This window comes from Bactrocera latifrons, unplaced genomic scaffold, assembly GCF_001853355.1.
Source record: "Bactrocera latifrons isolate USDA-ARS-PBARC rearing strain unplaced genomic scaffold, ASM185335v1 scaffold_192, whole genome shotgun sequence".
In the NCBI taxonomy this organism is placed as follows: Eukaryota; Metazoa; Arthropoda; class Insecta; order Diptera; family Tephritidae; genus Bactrocera; species Bactrocera latifrons.
In genome coordinates this window covers 185,110-199,553 of record NW_017535430.1, presented here as the reverse complement: position 1 = coordinate 199,553, position 14,444 = coordinate 185,110, and the positions used below count along the sequence as shown (strand labels likewise).

Genomic DNA, 14,444 nt, shown 5'->3' with positions numbered 1-14,444 from the left:
TATAYTTGATCATAACATTATATCTTTGTGACAAAAATGGCTTTATCCATATCAATATTTCCTATAGCCCCACATAAAGACTCTCGAACATCTAGTTGGCTTCTGACCACATACCATGCATCCGCCAATRTGCTAGTTATTTTAATGAAATTAGGAAGCGTGTTTTTTAATATGAACCTAGGCACACGGTGGCAATGCATAAAATTTATTTAGATTAGCCTTTGGTGTAAACCTCATATCCGAAATGTAAGAAATGTCCATCCTTTGGTCGAACACCTACTAGTATTTCTACGCCATGATCCTACCAAGTTGCAAGAATATGAAATGTTCGGTTATACCCGAACCAAACCCTACCTTACCGTTTCTGCTAAAAGTTCACTGTTCCTAAAATAATTAACGTCCATGTGGGTARTATTTTTCTCCGAAAAAGTTTATCATTAAATCCCTTTTAACAATATTCTAAGAAATAGCCTGCCATTTCGAGYAAAGAAAACGAAAAGTGATTTCGAAGTTGTCGTCGTTATGGAGATTAAATATCAAAATCGTCCGAATATGCGTGTGCTTTGAATACCCATAAACTGTGTGAGTATGTATAGCGGTGCTAAAACAGTGCTTGATCTCATCGCGATCGAGCAGACAGTTGGGCGCTGTAGCGCTGTCGACTGCTGGGACAATATTTGTTGCTAAACAAAAGAAAGAAGCAACAAAAGCAATTTGAYATTAGATACACATGTAAATACATAATCGCGTGTAGTTCTTTATTGTTGTCATAAATTTTATAGTGTTCTGTCGAGCATAATCAATAAGCGTTTATTTATCGATCGTGCAGTGTGGTACATTCGCCTTTTCGGCAGTTTTCGYGATAGAAGAGGTGATCTTTCACCCATTGTGATATGCTCATATGCATATTTTATATATGTATATAGACTTCGATTTTAARCATACATTTTGAGGTCAATAATATGTCTTTGTCGCAAACGCAGGCGATGCGTCACTTTCGAACTGAACATAACCATTTTAGAGACGATGAGCAAAAAACTCGAGATTTCATGTTTTAAATATGACTAACAATCTATATACAATTATAAAGCGATATGCAACTATATTGTTTTAAAATGATTTTTAAATTTCTCTTTTTAATCGTTGYCGAATCGTCTTCGAAATTTATKCCTCGCATCTTTGGATGTTGGCGTRCATTGACTTTCTTGATTTGGCTGATTTCTTCGCTTTCTTCAAAATATTCAAGATAATAATAACGAATGCAGGCACATGTGATGTATAATTAATTTAATCGATTCAACGCGATAAACTGCTTCCATGATCTAAAATAGCTTAAGGAATAGTAAATACCCAATATATACATACATACATATAYTGAAAATTATCTAAAACCTTAAATCTGCCACACTTTTGCATAAATTTGATAATTTTAACGCTTAGCGATAAGCTAAAATTAGCTAAGCTAATCGATTAGTAAGAAGCATATAAAATTTCGATTTTTTCTCAGTTGCTCCCACTTCATATAAAATTGTTGTTTTACTTTGTTTTTATTTCGAAATTATCACCATAATAGCTTTTTTCTGCTCACTGTATTGCCATCGAATTTCGCTAATCCGCTTGAAAGTGGAGCAACATTATCAAATTTCAATCATGCATATGTATGCAAGCATTTTGTAAATTTTTTTCCTCCTTTTCCTTTTGTAATTATGCAAACCCCAATTTATGACGCTCTAAATCTCTCCAATTAATTTGGTAGCATTATTGAAATTCAGTTGCTACTAATCGTTTTTCGAGTAGGATCCACGCTACCGTTTTTTGCAGTTTATTATCTCAAAAGCCATATTTTGTTGGTCTAAGTGATGTCAGTGGGCATTTATATGGGTAGTTATTGCAACATAGAGGTGGGCAAATAATTTAAAAGAAATTCATAATTGTTCCTTTTTGAAGTTATGTATTTAAGCATATCGTTTTTAATTTTAAGTATGTATGTAAATTGTGATCCAACTCAACTATTTTTTGAAGAAAAAAACACAGCAACTTCAAATGTAATGGGGAAAGTTTATCATCAATCGAAAGTACACTTCTAGGTATGTTTTTAATTTTTAAAAATTAATTAAGCGACGCCATAAACAGTGCTCTCGGAAAAAGAAACGGTCGCGTTGGCAGGATAGCTCCATACAGGATCATCTAAAGTGAAAAAATACATGTTGAAGCTAAAACCTTAACTTGGAGCTTGAACGAAGGAAAATAAAATTGCATTCTTGGCAGAAATTTTTACAACAAAAAAAAAAAACAAAAAAAATTAAAATTTCGCAATATTTCTTATCCAAACAGTAGTAAACGAAAAAAAATCCTTCGTGCAAGTCCTTAAGAATTGTATCTCAAAGTTCTGTGTATAATTTCATGAATTCGATTAAGTGGTTTTCGAGAAATCTTGCCAATTTACTTTAAAAACAGAGTTTCGAGAAAAACGAGTTTAAAGATTTAAGAGAATGTATAAAAAAAAAAACCGTAAGTCCATGTAATCCCTTAATCTGGTGGCTAATTTGGCATACGTTAAAGCTGCCCATATAAAACAATTTATTTTTATACAAATGAAATAAAAAGTCGATATGCTTCGTGCGTTCAACATCCAAAGTAAGAGGCGCAAAGTGATATTGTTAAGGCTAGTACATCAGAAATGCTGATTTTTTTTAGTAGATAAAACTTAATGGAGTAGTAGAAAATAGAGAGAGAAAACAAAGGGCTTTACATATATTTCTCTCAGCTCGTAATTCATATAACGATAATACGCACAAAAATATTGCCAAGTAGGTTGAATCAATTAAAATATTTTAACACTTTGTATATTTAACACGAATTTCAAAAAAACAAAGGTCATGAAAAAGAGCTACTAAAGAAATAATAATTATATGTAAATAAATCAACCGAAAATGTTAAAAAAAAAAAAATGGTTTCCACGACAAAAAAACTCTCCGTTAGAAAATTCTCCATTAACGCATGCCTTACAATACAATAGTTAATTAATTAATTTTATTCGTAAAAATGATGAATGATCACCAGAAGCATTGACATTATAAAGAGCAGCGATAACCATCGATTGCAGCCATGAGCGTTACAACAAGCTATARTTACAAAAAAAATTCTCAGTAGTAATAATTTTTTTTATCTAATTTACAGTAAATTGTGCTGTTAAATATTTATTAATATTATTATTTTTGTATTGGAATATAATTGCAACAGAAGACCATAAACAATAATTACAATAAATATACTTTAAAAAATTAATATCTTTGGTAAACTACTATGAGCAATAAATATTAAGACTTTAAAATTCTTAATTTATTTTTCAAAATCTATGTCGACCACCTTGGTTCCGATACGTTGTTTTCTTTCAATCCTCGAAACAGTTGTTAAGATCAATTTCCGCAATAGCCTTCAGTGAGTGGCTCAAAACGGTTTCCCCGGAGCAGCCGTTTCAGTTTACTGAATAGCCAAAATTCACAGCGAGCTAACTCAGGCACCGTATTCACCATTGGTTGAAAATTTGTCGAAAAACTCGCGAAAAAACAATGCAGTATGCATCGGTGCATTATCATGGTGCAAATAACCATTAGTTGTCGTATAATAATTCAGACCTTTTTTACTAWTAGCTTCGCGTAAATGACGCATAACACTTAAATATTAAATCCTTGTTGACAGTTTGGCCGTCTGAAAGAGTTCGGAGTACACTACACCTCGGTAATCGAAGAAAACTGCCAACATAACCTTCACCTTTGACCTGCTTTGACGTGTTTTTTTCGGCTTCGGCTCACTTTTGCCACGATRTCCCGATCGTCTGTTTTCCAGATCGTAAGCATGACTGGCAATGCGTCCAGTAATAGTACGTTTGACTACATCCTAGTAGTCGGAAATCACTGTTTCACAGAAGTTAACGCTAAGTTGTTTTTCAAACAAAAAAAAAAAAAAATAAAAAAAAAAATTGGTGATTTTGGAACCATCCAAATTTTCACTTTCCTTAGGCCCATATGATCTTTAAAAACCGTTTGTCACGTGAGATTTTAATTAAAAAGTCTTACCATTTTTGCCCCAGTAGTAAAGGGTTTTTCCATAAGAGTGATATAATTTTTTTTTTTTTAATAAATCAAGAACGGTTTGGGATAATTATTTATTCGTGTGAAAGTTAAATCGGTGCCAGTAYGTATGGAACTCGATTCTTTTGCAATTTTCGACGACTTCCAAGCATAAATTAGCCGATACTCCTGCAATTTATCTTCGATATTCGTTAGAAATTAATCAATCGTCACAATCGACCATAGACTTGACGTAGCCACACAGAAAATAGCCTAACAGCGTCAAAACATACAACCGTGGCGGCCAATTGACTAGGCCTTTAGTGAGATAACACGTTCACCAGACTTGGTTTGTTGCAACAAATCGATTGTAACATTTGTTGTGTTACTTGTGGTGCCGTCCTGTTAGAACCACATATTGTCCAAGTCAATATCATCCGCCGCCCCATAAACCACACCAAACTGTAAGAATGTACTTTTACAGGAATAAATAAATAAAATCAGTTTCAATCGAGATCTCGAGAGGGCTAAGTCGCCACCTTGTTTTAAAGTACTACACTCAACTAGTTTCGCAGTTTCGTGAGATTTCATTCAGTAATTCTTAAGTTATTAGCCTGAAAGTCATACTTCCTCTGACATTTTTRTTTACAAACCAAAAAATGTGAATTTCGTATACATTTATAAATCATTGTTTCTTGATGAAGAATGCCKTCGATGCACAACAATGACTTAATAAGAWATATTTATGCGCCAAATGAGAAATWTCTCTGTTTTATTTATATCRATTTTTCGAACGTTCTTTCTATGTTAATCCTGAGGCTATGTTTACATTTCGAKGTTTYTTACTTTTTTAAAGAAAAAACATAARATATCAAATTTAATGGAAAATGTTTATTATCATTCGAAAGCACAATCTTACGCATTTATTTTTTGAAGACTATCTCTTTCAAATGTTGGCTACGTSTCAGATTGTCCATCCGTTGAGTCCAATTTTCGATGAYTCGTTCGAGCATTTAGACTKGTAACTGACAAATGACAAGCGTGATATTTTGCTCTAAAGTCTGCATCGAAGCGGGATTRTCCGCACATACTTTAGATTTTATCTACCCCCACTAAAAAATGGTATATTCTGAGTGTTATTGAGTGAGTGATATTGTTAATTGAAATTATTTCGCATTTTGTCCACATTTAATGTGTTGTATTATTTGTAATACATATTAATGTCCAGTCGTTTTTTGTTACGYGTCAGTCGTCTCTCTGTCTATTGATTCAGGGCTTTGATTGTCCACTCACCAACCATTCTGTTTGCTTGCATTGGCGTTGCTTTTGCTTATACTCATACTGCTGCGACGCGTGGATTGTCTGCAATCGCCACCAAAAGCACCTTTCCAAATATGTGTTGGTGTTTGTCTGTGTCAATTTAAACGAATGTAAAACAAAAGTAACAACAAAACTGCTGARCAAACAATAAAATTATCAAATTATGAATATCAAAGGAACATTAGCCATTCTGCCGCAGGCAACTCGCCCATGAACAAACCTAACCATATCAAGAAATGCTTACACCTGTGCATGCGARCGCTCAGCCGCCCGATAATGGATACAAAAGTGACAAAAAATATAGTCATATAGATAAATCTGTTGCCGCCGCTGGCCACAAATCGACATTGTTTGCTTGTGTGCTTATTTGTTGTTGTTGGTTTTGGTTTGTTTTTTGGTTTGTGTTCGACAATTTATTCAATAAGTGCGGTTAGCTGTTTTGGCATTAGCTGTCGCGTGCAGTTAATGTGATGCCAATGCCAAYAACAACAACAGCAAGTGAAATATAACATACAACWAAAGTCAAATGGCAACAAATATTGGCAATATGATTTTTTGCTAATTTAAAATTTATATAATTTCGTTGAACAACTCACCGTTGAACCCGTACGGGGCAAAGAAAGACACCGGCGAAAGAGCAGCACATTTGTATGGCATGAATAAATAGCCAAAAAAGCGGCAAAACACGAGGTTCGTTTATTAAAAGTTACTAAAATGAAGCATGAATACGCCAGTCAAATGATAATTTCTACGAAAAAGCCAGAAAATGTGGATACTGCCGCTAATATAGTMAAAAAAGTGGCCAGAAGAGCGGTGCAGCCGAAGTAGGGGCGACACAACATTGGGAACACGTGTGTCAAATGCTGCGTTTTAATCTTACTAATTAAAGCACGACAAATGGTGATCGGCGCAGCGCATAATATGCAGACATACCCACAGACTTACAGACCGGCGGACGCACAGACCGACCGTCGTGCAGAGGGGCCGCCGAAACTCGAGCCAACAGGTTCATAAAGCTAAGCCGAGCGTGGCAAGCTAGACGCGTGKCGATTTATACTGTGCTGTATGGCTTGSCGAGGCATAGAACTGCCTGGCAACACACCCGGCTCAGTTTTCGCTCGACGCTCTTTCGTTGCCGGTGTGAAAATCGTGTGGCCAGTGTTAGATAGTCGACCGGCTAACTGGTTGGTGTCATTAAGAAAGGTGCCGTAGGCAACTGCTTGTCATTGGCAGCGCGTTTGGCAYAAGCATCAGCTGGATGACCGCAAGCAGCGACGACAAAGTGTCTGGCGCAGTGTTTTTGTCGATGAGTGTGCGATGCAGAAAAAGCGCCGCACAAAAAGGGGTACAGCAAAGTCTACACTCATTTATTAAATTGGCATTGCTCGTTTTTTTTTTTTTTTTTGTGGCTGTTCTGTCAGGCACATGGCACCCTACGGCACCATATTTCATACCATTGCTTTGTCAGAGAAATTTATACGCGGGGATTAAATGTGTAAAATAAAACAGTAATTAATATTTAAATTACTCTAAAATCAAAATTGCTTGTTTCTTTGGGACAAGCTATCCAATTGGTTTTGGTTTGTTATATAATTTTTAAGTCTGTGTTCTATTATCTGATGGAGACCTTAATCGAGACATATGTGACAAGAAGAACAGTAGATATAGCAGATTATATAAGAATGAAATTTTAGAAGCCTATTTATGCACAGAGTGGTACATATAGTGAAGAAATATTTGTACAAAAAAAAAAAAAAAGTATACAATAATACTTCATTGCAAGTTATGTCGACCTTAGAGTCCCTGAGAGAATGTTCTAGTTTTCAACTTTTATGGTCTTTAATTAATTCGTAATTGATTGCAAAGAGATACGGGTTTGAAAGTAGTGGATACAAGGTGTAGTAACTAAAGTATATGCATTAAATTAAGTGAAATTAAGTGTATTATTAAGCATAGTTAAGATATTAGAATTATGTTTTATGTACGGTTGAAGTTTCTAACGAATAACTATAGATGTGTGTAGCCTGGCGTTGTGCTGATGGAATACAATTCCTCTACTAATAACCAAAGCTGAGCGTACAGATCCGAAGAAGAGTTTGGCCGTAAGGAACTTTCTCAAAATAGATGAATTCATGCTAATCACACAATCACATAGTAAAATCTTGATTCGCAATTCGACTACGTCCTTTTTCAATTGAGATTATCGTAAGTGACCCGTTTTTCATCACCAGTAACCATCTGCTCCAGAAATGAACCAATTTTGTTGCGATTTGGTATATATAGAAATTCGGTTCGTAAGGTTCACTTATATGGAAATCATAGATCGAACTTCTTTTTATACCCAGCCTTATTTCAATTATTCTAAAATATTTTTTCTGCAATGTTTAGCTCTTGGGTGCTGAAAATATAATCTCCATGACGATCGACAATTTCCTTTATTTAATCGATACATTCTTGGACTTTCAGAATGTGGTATATTTTTGGCATCGAGAGCATTTGAGCCTAATATTGCCTACGATTTTCTGTTGCAACATCAACACACCAGCTGCATGGCTTACGTTTTCCCCAATGACAAATATGTCTGAGTAGTTTTTTAGTATGATATCTTATTTTTCTAATGCCCTACAGTTATTCCGATAGCAGACTATTGAAAGAATATTCTATTTTATTTTTGCTTTCATTAATTAATTTCCTTCACTATATTAATATGTATAATAAAAAATTAGAGAAACCATTTTGGCAAATAGAAAGAATTTAATTTAAGAGAAATTTAAATAAAATTTACTAAGAGATACAAAATCCCTACAAATGTTGCGCTCTTCTCTTTGAAATGTTCTATTTTTCAACAGGTATACATATATGCTGAAGTACTTGGGGCTTACTCTTAACTGAAAGCTAACTTAGAAGTGAAATATTGAGGAGAGAGTGAGGTTGTAGAGGAGCCTCTCGCAACTGTGTATACTCTATAAGATTGTAGCTAAGCCAATTCTTATGTTTTATATAGTCGTTGTCTGGTAGAGGCGCTCAAAAAAAAAAAAAAAAAACACTCTAAGTAGTATTCTAATCTCTTTCTATGGTGCAGTAAGGAGAACCAATGACACTAAAATGTCATTATACACGTTGCACCTGTGGACATAGCTGACAGTTGCTAGAAGGCGAAGGCTGCTTTTAAACTTAGGGAAGCTAGGTATCCGAGACGCGTGGGCAAGAACACGCTGAAATTCTCCACTACTTCGATTGCATATTCCCACAAAGGAGTTGTGGGAAGGGGGAGGCCGCTAGAGAAGCGGTACATTGAGATTTTTGGTGTTGGTTGRAACGAAGTTAAGAAGGAGCTATCTATCAACTCCCAGAGAGAGAGATACCACTGTAGCGTATTTCAAGCAGAGGTGGCTGCTATCAAGGTAGCAGTAGATGTWCTGCTCCGAAGTTCTGCTTCCTGCAGAGAGATATGTTTTCACTTCGATAGCCGAGCGGCTGTACTGTAACCGTTAATATCTTCCTTCCTGTTGCAATTAAGACCTCATACTTGGAGAGTCTTTCCTAGCGGTGATTACGTATCAACCAGCATCAAAAAACATTCACTTTTCTTGGCCCACCCTAATCTACAAACTAATGTAGGCATATGAACTATAAAAAGAGTGTATCCGTATGAATAAGTAAGTCATGTATATTTGTGTTAACAAATAATAATTTGCTACTCTTGTCACAGTACACGTTGCTTGCCTCTTCAAATATTGATGTGTCGTATTGTTTGACACTTGCAATTGTCAAATGCTTATATGTATGTGYATATGTGTCAYCGSCATTTACACTCAACTCGCGCSCTCAAAAGTTATTGCTCAAATATGTTTGTAGTTGTTTTTGTATCAATATGCTTTTCTTGCTATTATTATTGTTATTGTTGTTCACATTGCTTTTACAACAAAATTTTCTATTTCTATTTTTGTATACATTCTGCGTACAACAATTGCGTACCGGTTAGCATATGTATGAGTTTATTTAATGTGTTCCTACGTTTGTTYGTATGTACATATGTAAGATAGTTTGTGCCTTTTGCAAAATTTGTTACAATTCAATTCAAAAGTGTTGATTGTTGTATAATGAATATTACATGAATAAAATCTATGCAAAATTTGAGCGTTCCAATTCGCAAAAAAAAAAAAAAAAATTTTTTAAATAATACACTTTAAATGATAGTAATAATCGAATAATGTAAACCTGCAACGAGGCTATAAAGTAGTTGTAAAAAGAAATGAAAATGGCTTTCGCTTCGTTGTTGGCTCTTTTTGCCGGCGCATTAATAGGTAAGTAGCGAATGCTGAGTGAGAAGCCCAAAAAATTTGAAATTTCAAACAACTGCATCAATCATACAAATTCGCACTTATTTTCACTTCTTTTTTTGTTGCCGCTTTATTGCATACATATGTACATACATACATATAAACACGTTACCATATTTTTACTCGCTACTTTGTTTTTTATTTGCAGTTGTGTTTAGGGGTTTGCTGTTTATAGTACGAAATAAGAAAGGACGTTAACTTCGGTTGTACTGAAGCTAGAATTATTTTGCAAGTGAAAAGTTTCATTTGCATAGTTTGTATGTATGATATTTATAAGCTGTAGTAATCCGATCTAAAAAAAATTTCGGCTATTGTAGCGTTGCCTTAYTAAATAATCAATGCCAAACTTCCTGAGTATATTTAGCCAAGTACAAAAGTTTTTCATACAAGAACTTGATTTTGATMGTTGAGTTTGTGTGACAGCTATGTGGTATGGTAAACTAATCTGGAGCAGTTTTCTAGATCTTATATCAGAAAATAATTATGCATATGCTATAATCACCCGATATTAGAGGTGGCGAATGAGCAGCTTCTTGCGGAGAAAAGGATATATGCAAAATTCCAGAGCGAAATTTCAGATGCCTGCTTTGAACGACTAATACGTTTTTGATAGAGAGGMTTCCTGAAGTCCACACATACGGAAATAGATTTTGAAATTTTTTTCACCGTAGTTCTAATGTAAAAATCTAAAGCCATTCCAGCTTGGAACATTAACGAAACATTGAGCTAAACAGCTTGTTAAATACCGTACTCGTATTTACGAAAATATCCTAACCAAATCGCAATCAACATCCTATCTTTTGAATGCTTCTTTACACCAACTTTCCGTCTTATATAAATCACCTTGCATGATAAACGTTATAAAATATATTAGCAAATCGTCATATACTTTTATTTTTGCTATGCCTCGCTTGGTCGATATACAACCATATGGTGTTCCACTTTTAATAGCTTTTGGGTAACAGAAACGACCTATATTTGTCCAAGTAAGATCCACCGATTTTCTGATCAACCTATTGATTGCGCAAAACAGTAGGGCTTCTATTCCTTTCTAAATTCCTTTCGGTTTTCATATTGTTTTTACTTTTGTTTTAAAATAAAGGATCTTGTCATAATTTGACCCTTTGACGTTCTTTATAAAAATAAAATACTCAATCTTTGAAAAAATCAATGTTTTTAAAGTAAATATGTSAAATAATATATCAGGAGGTTCTCTATTTTTTAAATACAATCAATTTTAAGGGGGAATGTTAATGCCTATTCGAAAGAACATTCTTTCGCATTTATTTCTTGATGATTATCTCTTTCAAATATTTTCTGGGGCTAAGTTTCAGATGTTGTTTCCGTTGAGTCTAATTTAGGATTACTCGTTCGAACACTTCGTACATTAATTGGTGAATGACACGCGTGATGCTTTGCTTCAAGGCCTGAATCGAAGCGGGATTGTCCGCATATATTTTACATTTTACATATCCTCACAGTAAAAAGTCCAACGGTGTGTTATCACACGATCTTGGTGGTCAATCGAACTGCTGAAAACGTAAAATTATCTGTTCATCGAAGTGTCACTAAATAAATCCATTGTTTGATGCTATATGTGGGAAGTGCCGCCAACTTGTCGAAACCAAATGTCGTTTTCGGTTGGCTTTCATGGCGCTGTAAGGCCAATGATGATTACGTTCTCCCTGACATCATTTTTGAAGAATTATCTACCGWTGATTCCATCTGGTTGCTCTTCGTCYCAAATGCTGTGATTTTACTTGTTTACGTACRGGTTGAGCAAAAAATGRAASTCATTGCTGAACAAAATTTGGATCGAAAACGTCGGATCTTCTTGRAACTTTTGAAGAGCCTATAGAGCGCAGCGATGTCGATTAGGGTGCCCAAAGTAAACAGGACATGGGTTTTTCGGCAAAATCAATTTATTTTGATCAAATAGTCTCCTTCTGATTCAATACAGCTTTTTGCATGGTCCAAAAGCAGGTAGAACGAGTGTTTTAGCTCGTTGGTCGTTATGGCCGTCAGTATGTCAGTGCAATCCTTTTGCATTTTTMCGAAAAGSAAGAAGTSRCACGGTGCCMTATCAAATGAATAAGGGGAGTGGTTAATGGTTAATATGTGTTTGGTCCAATTGACCTTTTTAATAATGTCCTTCAACTGTTGRATTCCAAATGTTYGGTCAAAATGCRATAAATCGATGTTCAATTCCATTTCCATGAATTTCAATTATGACCTCGGCTGATTTTTGTTGAATTTACAAATAGTTTCCATTGAATTTCCACTTTGAAAACGTTGAAACCAATCGTGCACTCTGCTACGGGATAGGCAATCATCGCYATTAATTGGAACGATTTGGTAAAAGTGTTACCAATTTTAAAACAAAATTTAATGTTGGCTTTTCGTTCGGGGCTCATTTTCACACCGATAACACAAACATACTGAAACGTAAAACGCAATAACTTCACTTCAAATCAGTGAAATGTCATGAAATTCTCGATAAAGATTTAAAGCAGATTCTAACGCACCAGTCGGCATATACATAGATGGCGACACCAGGAGGCGCTAGATTCAAAAAGTTCTGTTTACTTTGGAACGCACCTTGTACATAAGTTGAACGACCTGTAAACGTCGTTCAGGACACTTTCCATGATGAAATGCYAAGCACTATTGAACAAAAATCAAAAATAATATGACAGCCTCACACAAAATATAACCGCGATTAAAAAAATACTACTGAAAAAAATACTTCTACGGGGATCACCCTTTATATATTAATAAATAAATTATTCTACCATATTTACTATTTTTTCTTTATGTTAATTTTTCAAATACTTACAGTAGTATATATGTATATATGTATAYAAACATACTGATAGGTCCTTAAATATTCTGATATTTTTTAGACTAAAATAACTATTGCATCTATAACTTCGGTTTCGAAAAACTTTGATTAAAGTTTTATGAAATATACTTTTGTTAGTTATTTTTTAAAAAAAGGTGTTTCAAGTAGTTTACTTATTCTGGGCGAACGAGCAGACTAAAATATCGAAGTTTATATATCTAATTTTTTTTCCTTATAAGCCAAAATTGTGGAAAGTTTATTAATTACATATTTGTTTAGTAACTTGTTTCGAATTCTTTTGGTTTTGATATTGTATACAGATTTATATAAATAGAGCTTATAAAAATATTTAAGGAATCTTACTTTATTGATTCGATATATTTGCCGCTTGTRACTTATTTGTGGTTAGTCAACAAGAGACAACGGTGGACATAAAAATATTCTATGGAACGGTGTAAAGTCATGCGAGTTAAATCCTATTTAAGTACTTATGTAGAATATTGGCTTTCGCTTTGGCTGTTGATATTAGCTGGAGAGGTACTAGTTTCGACACTGGGGCATAGCCTTTTAACAAAAGCATTCAAATTGTGGTAGGCAAAGCCTTGAGAGTTCTAAAAAATTATTATATGCCTCTATAGTCCGGCTCAAATTTGATCAGATAATAACAAACAAAAAAAAAAAAAATTTGCTGCTTCAAAAATATTGAATAATAGTTATAAATCTCAAATGATAGCTAAAAAGTATCTGGTAAAATATAATGATATAAATTATTTTTATATGGAAGAGAAATCGTTTAAAAAATCTCACAATGGGTTGTAGCAAAATCCAATTCCAAAATGCAATTAATTTATATTGTTATAATTTTATTTAAAAGAAAATCTTTATATCAGTTACTTATATACATATTTTAGTGCTATATACATACATATATCGTCATATGTTTTATCATTTACCTACATTGAACTATATTCTGAAAATTAAAATAAAAATAGTTATAAGTTCACCGTTATTTTCGCAATACAAAAATAATCAACAATTCTCTCTGTCTTTTTTCCAGCACAATGCGAAATCAAACCATCATCCGCTTCCTCTCTGCAACAAAAGCAACAACACTTGCTGCTGCAACAAAGGAGCATCGTGGCGTTCATGTTGGCGCTGACACTGGTCTTAGGCATTCCGTCAGTAAATGCATTTTTCTAAAACACAAAAACAATGTTAGGAGCGCACAAGTAGCTCAGACAGGCAATAAATGCGAAAATTTACAATATCAAGAAAAAAATAACATGCATATTATTATAAATGAAAATATTAACAAAATGACAAACAATTTATTATTACCAACTAAAGAGACATATACACACACACAAACTGGCACACATATACACACATAAAGGCTTATAGCGAAACGCAAACTGAAAATAAATCAATAAATTTGTAAAGAGCATTCATTGTAGAAAGTGTAGTTAATGTAAGCGTAGATGCAGTTTGGGCGGAATGTAGTATAAATTTACATATACATATGTGTGTGTACATATGTATGTTCAAGCAATGGTTTTTGTTTAATTGATATAAAGCGCACACAAAAAGATTTAATGAGAAAATGTGTGTTAGAAACTCCTTACAAACATACTATTTACATACATACATACATAACAACGAGTAAATGCATTTGTATTGCTTATTCGGAAGGCCTTGTGCGTATAAATGTGTAAGAAAAATTTGTAAATTTATTTTTTAAACATATTTTTGCTTTTTAGTTGAAATTCGTTAGATATTAAAGCGTTAAGGTGTGTCCATTTTAAGTTTTTGTATTTAAAAATAAAGCATCTATTTAATGAAAATTATATTTAAAAAAAATTTGGAAGA

At 33.9% G+C, this 14,444-nt stretch overlaps 1 protein-coding gene across 2 annotated transcripts in view; it reads left to right on the top strand.

The window, feature by feature from the left end:
* The window catches only part of LOC108967616 (acetylcholinesterase), a 157,334-nt gene extending 143,517 nt beyond the window's left edge, over window positions 1–13,817 (top strand). Inside the window, exon 9 of one of the 2 annotated variants that reach the window (XM_018931158.1) lies at window positions 13,636–13,817. In XM_018931158.1, coding sequence (XP_018786703.1) covers window positions 13,636–13,778 — 143 coding nt within the window. In that variant the 3' untranslated portion in view covers window positions 13,779–13,817. The remainder of the gene's footprint in view (window positions 1–13,635) is intronic. The other variant, XM_018931157.1, reaches the window with a different exon arrangement.
* The last annotated feature ends 627 nt before the right edge of the window (window positions 13,818–14,444 follow it).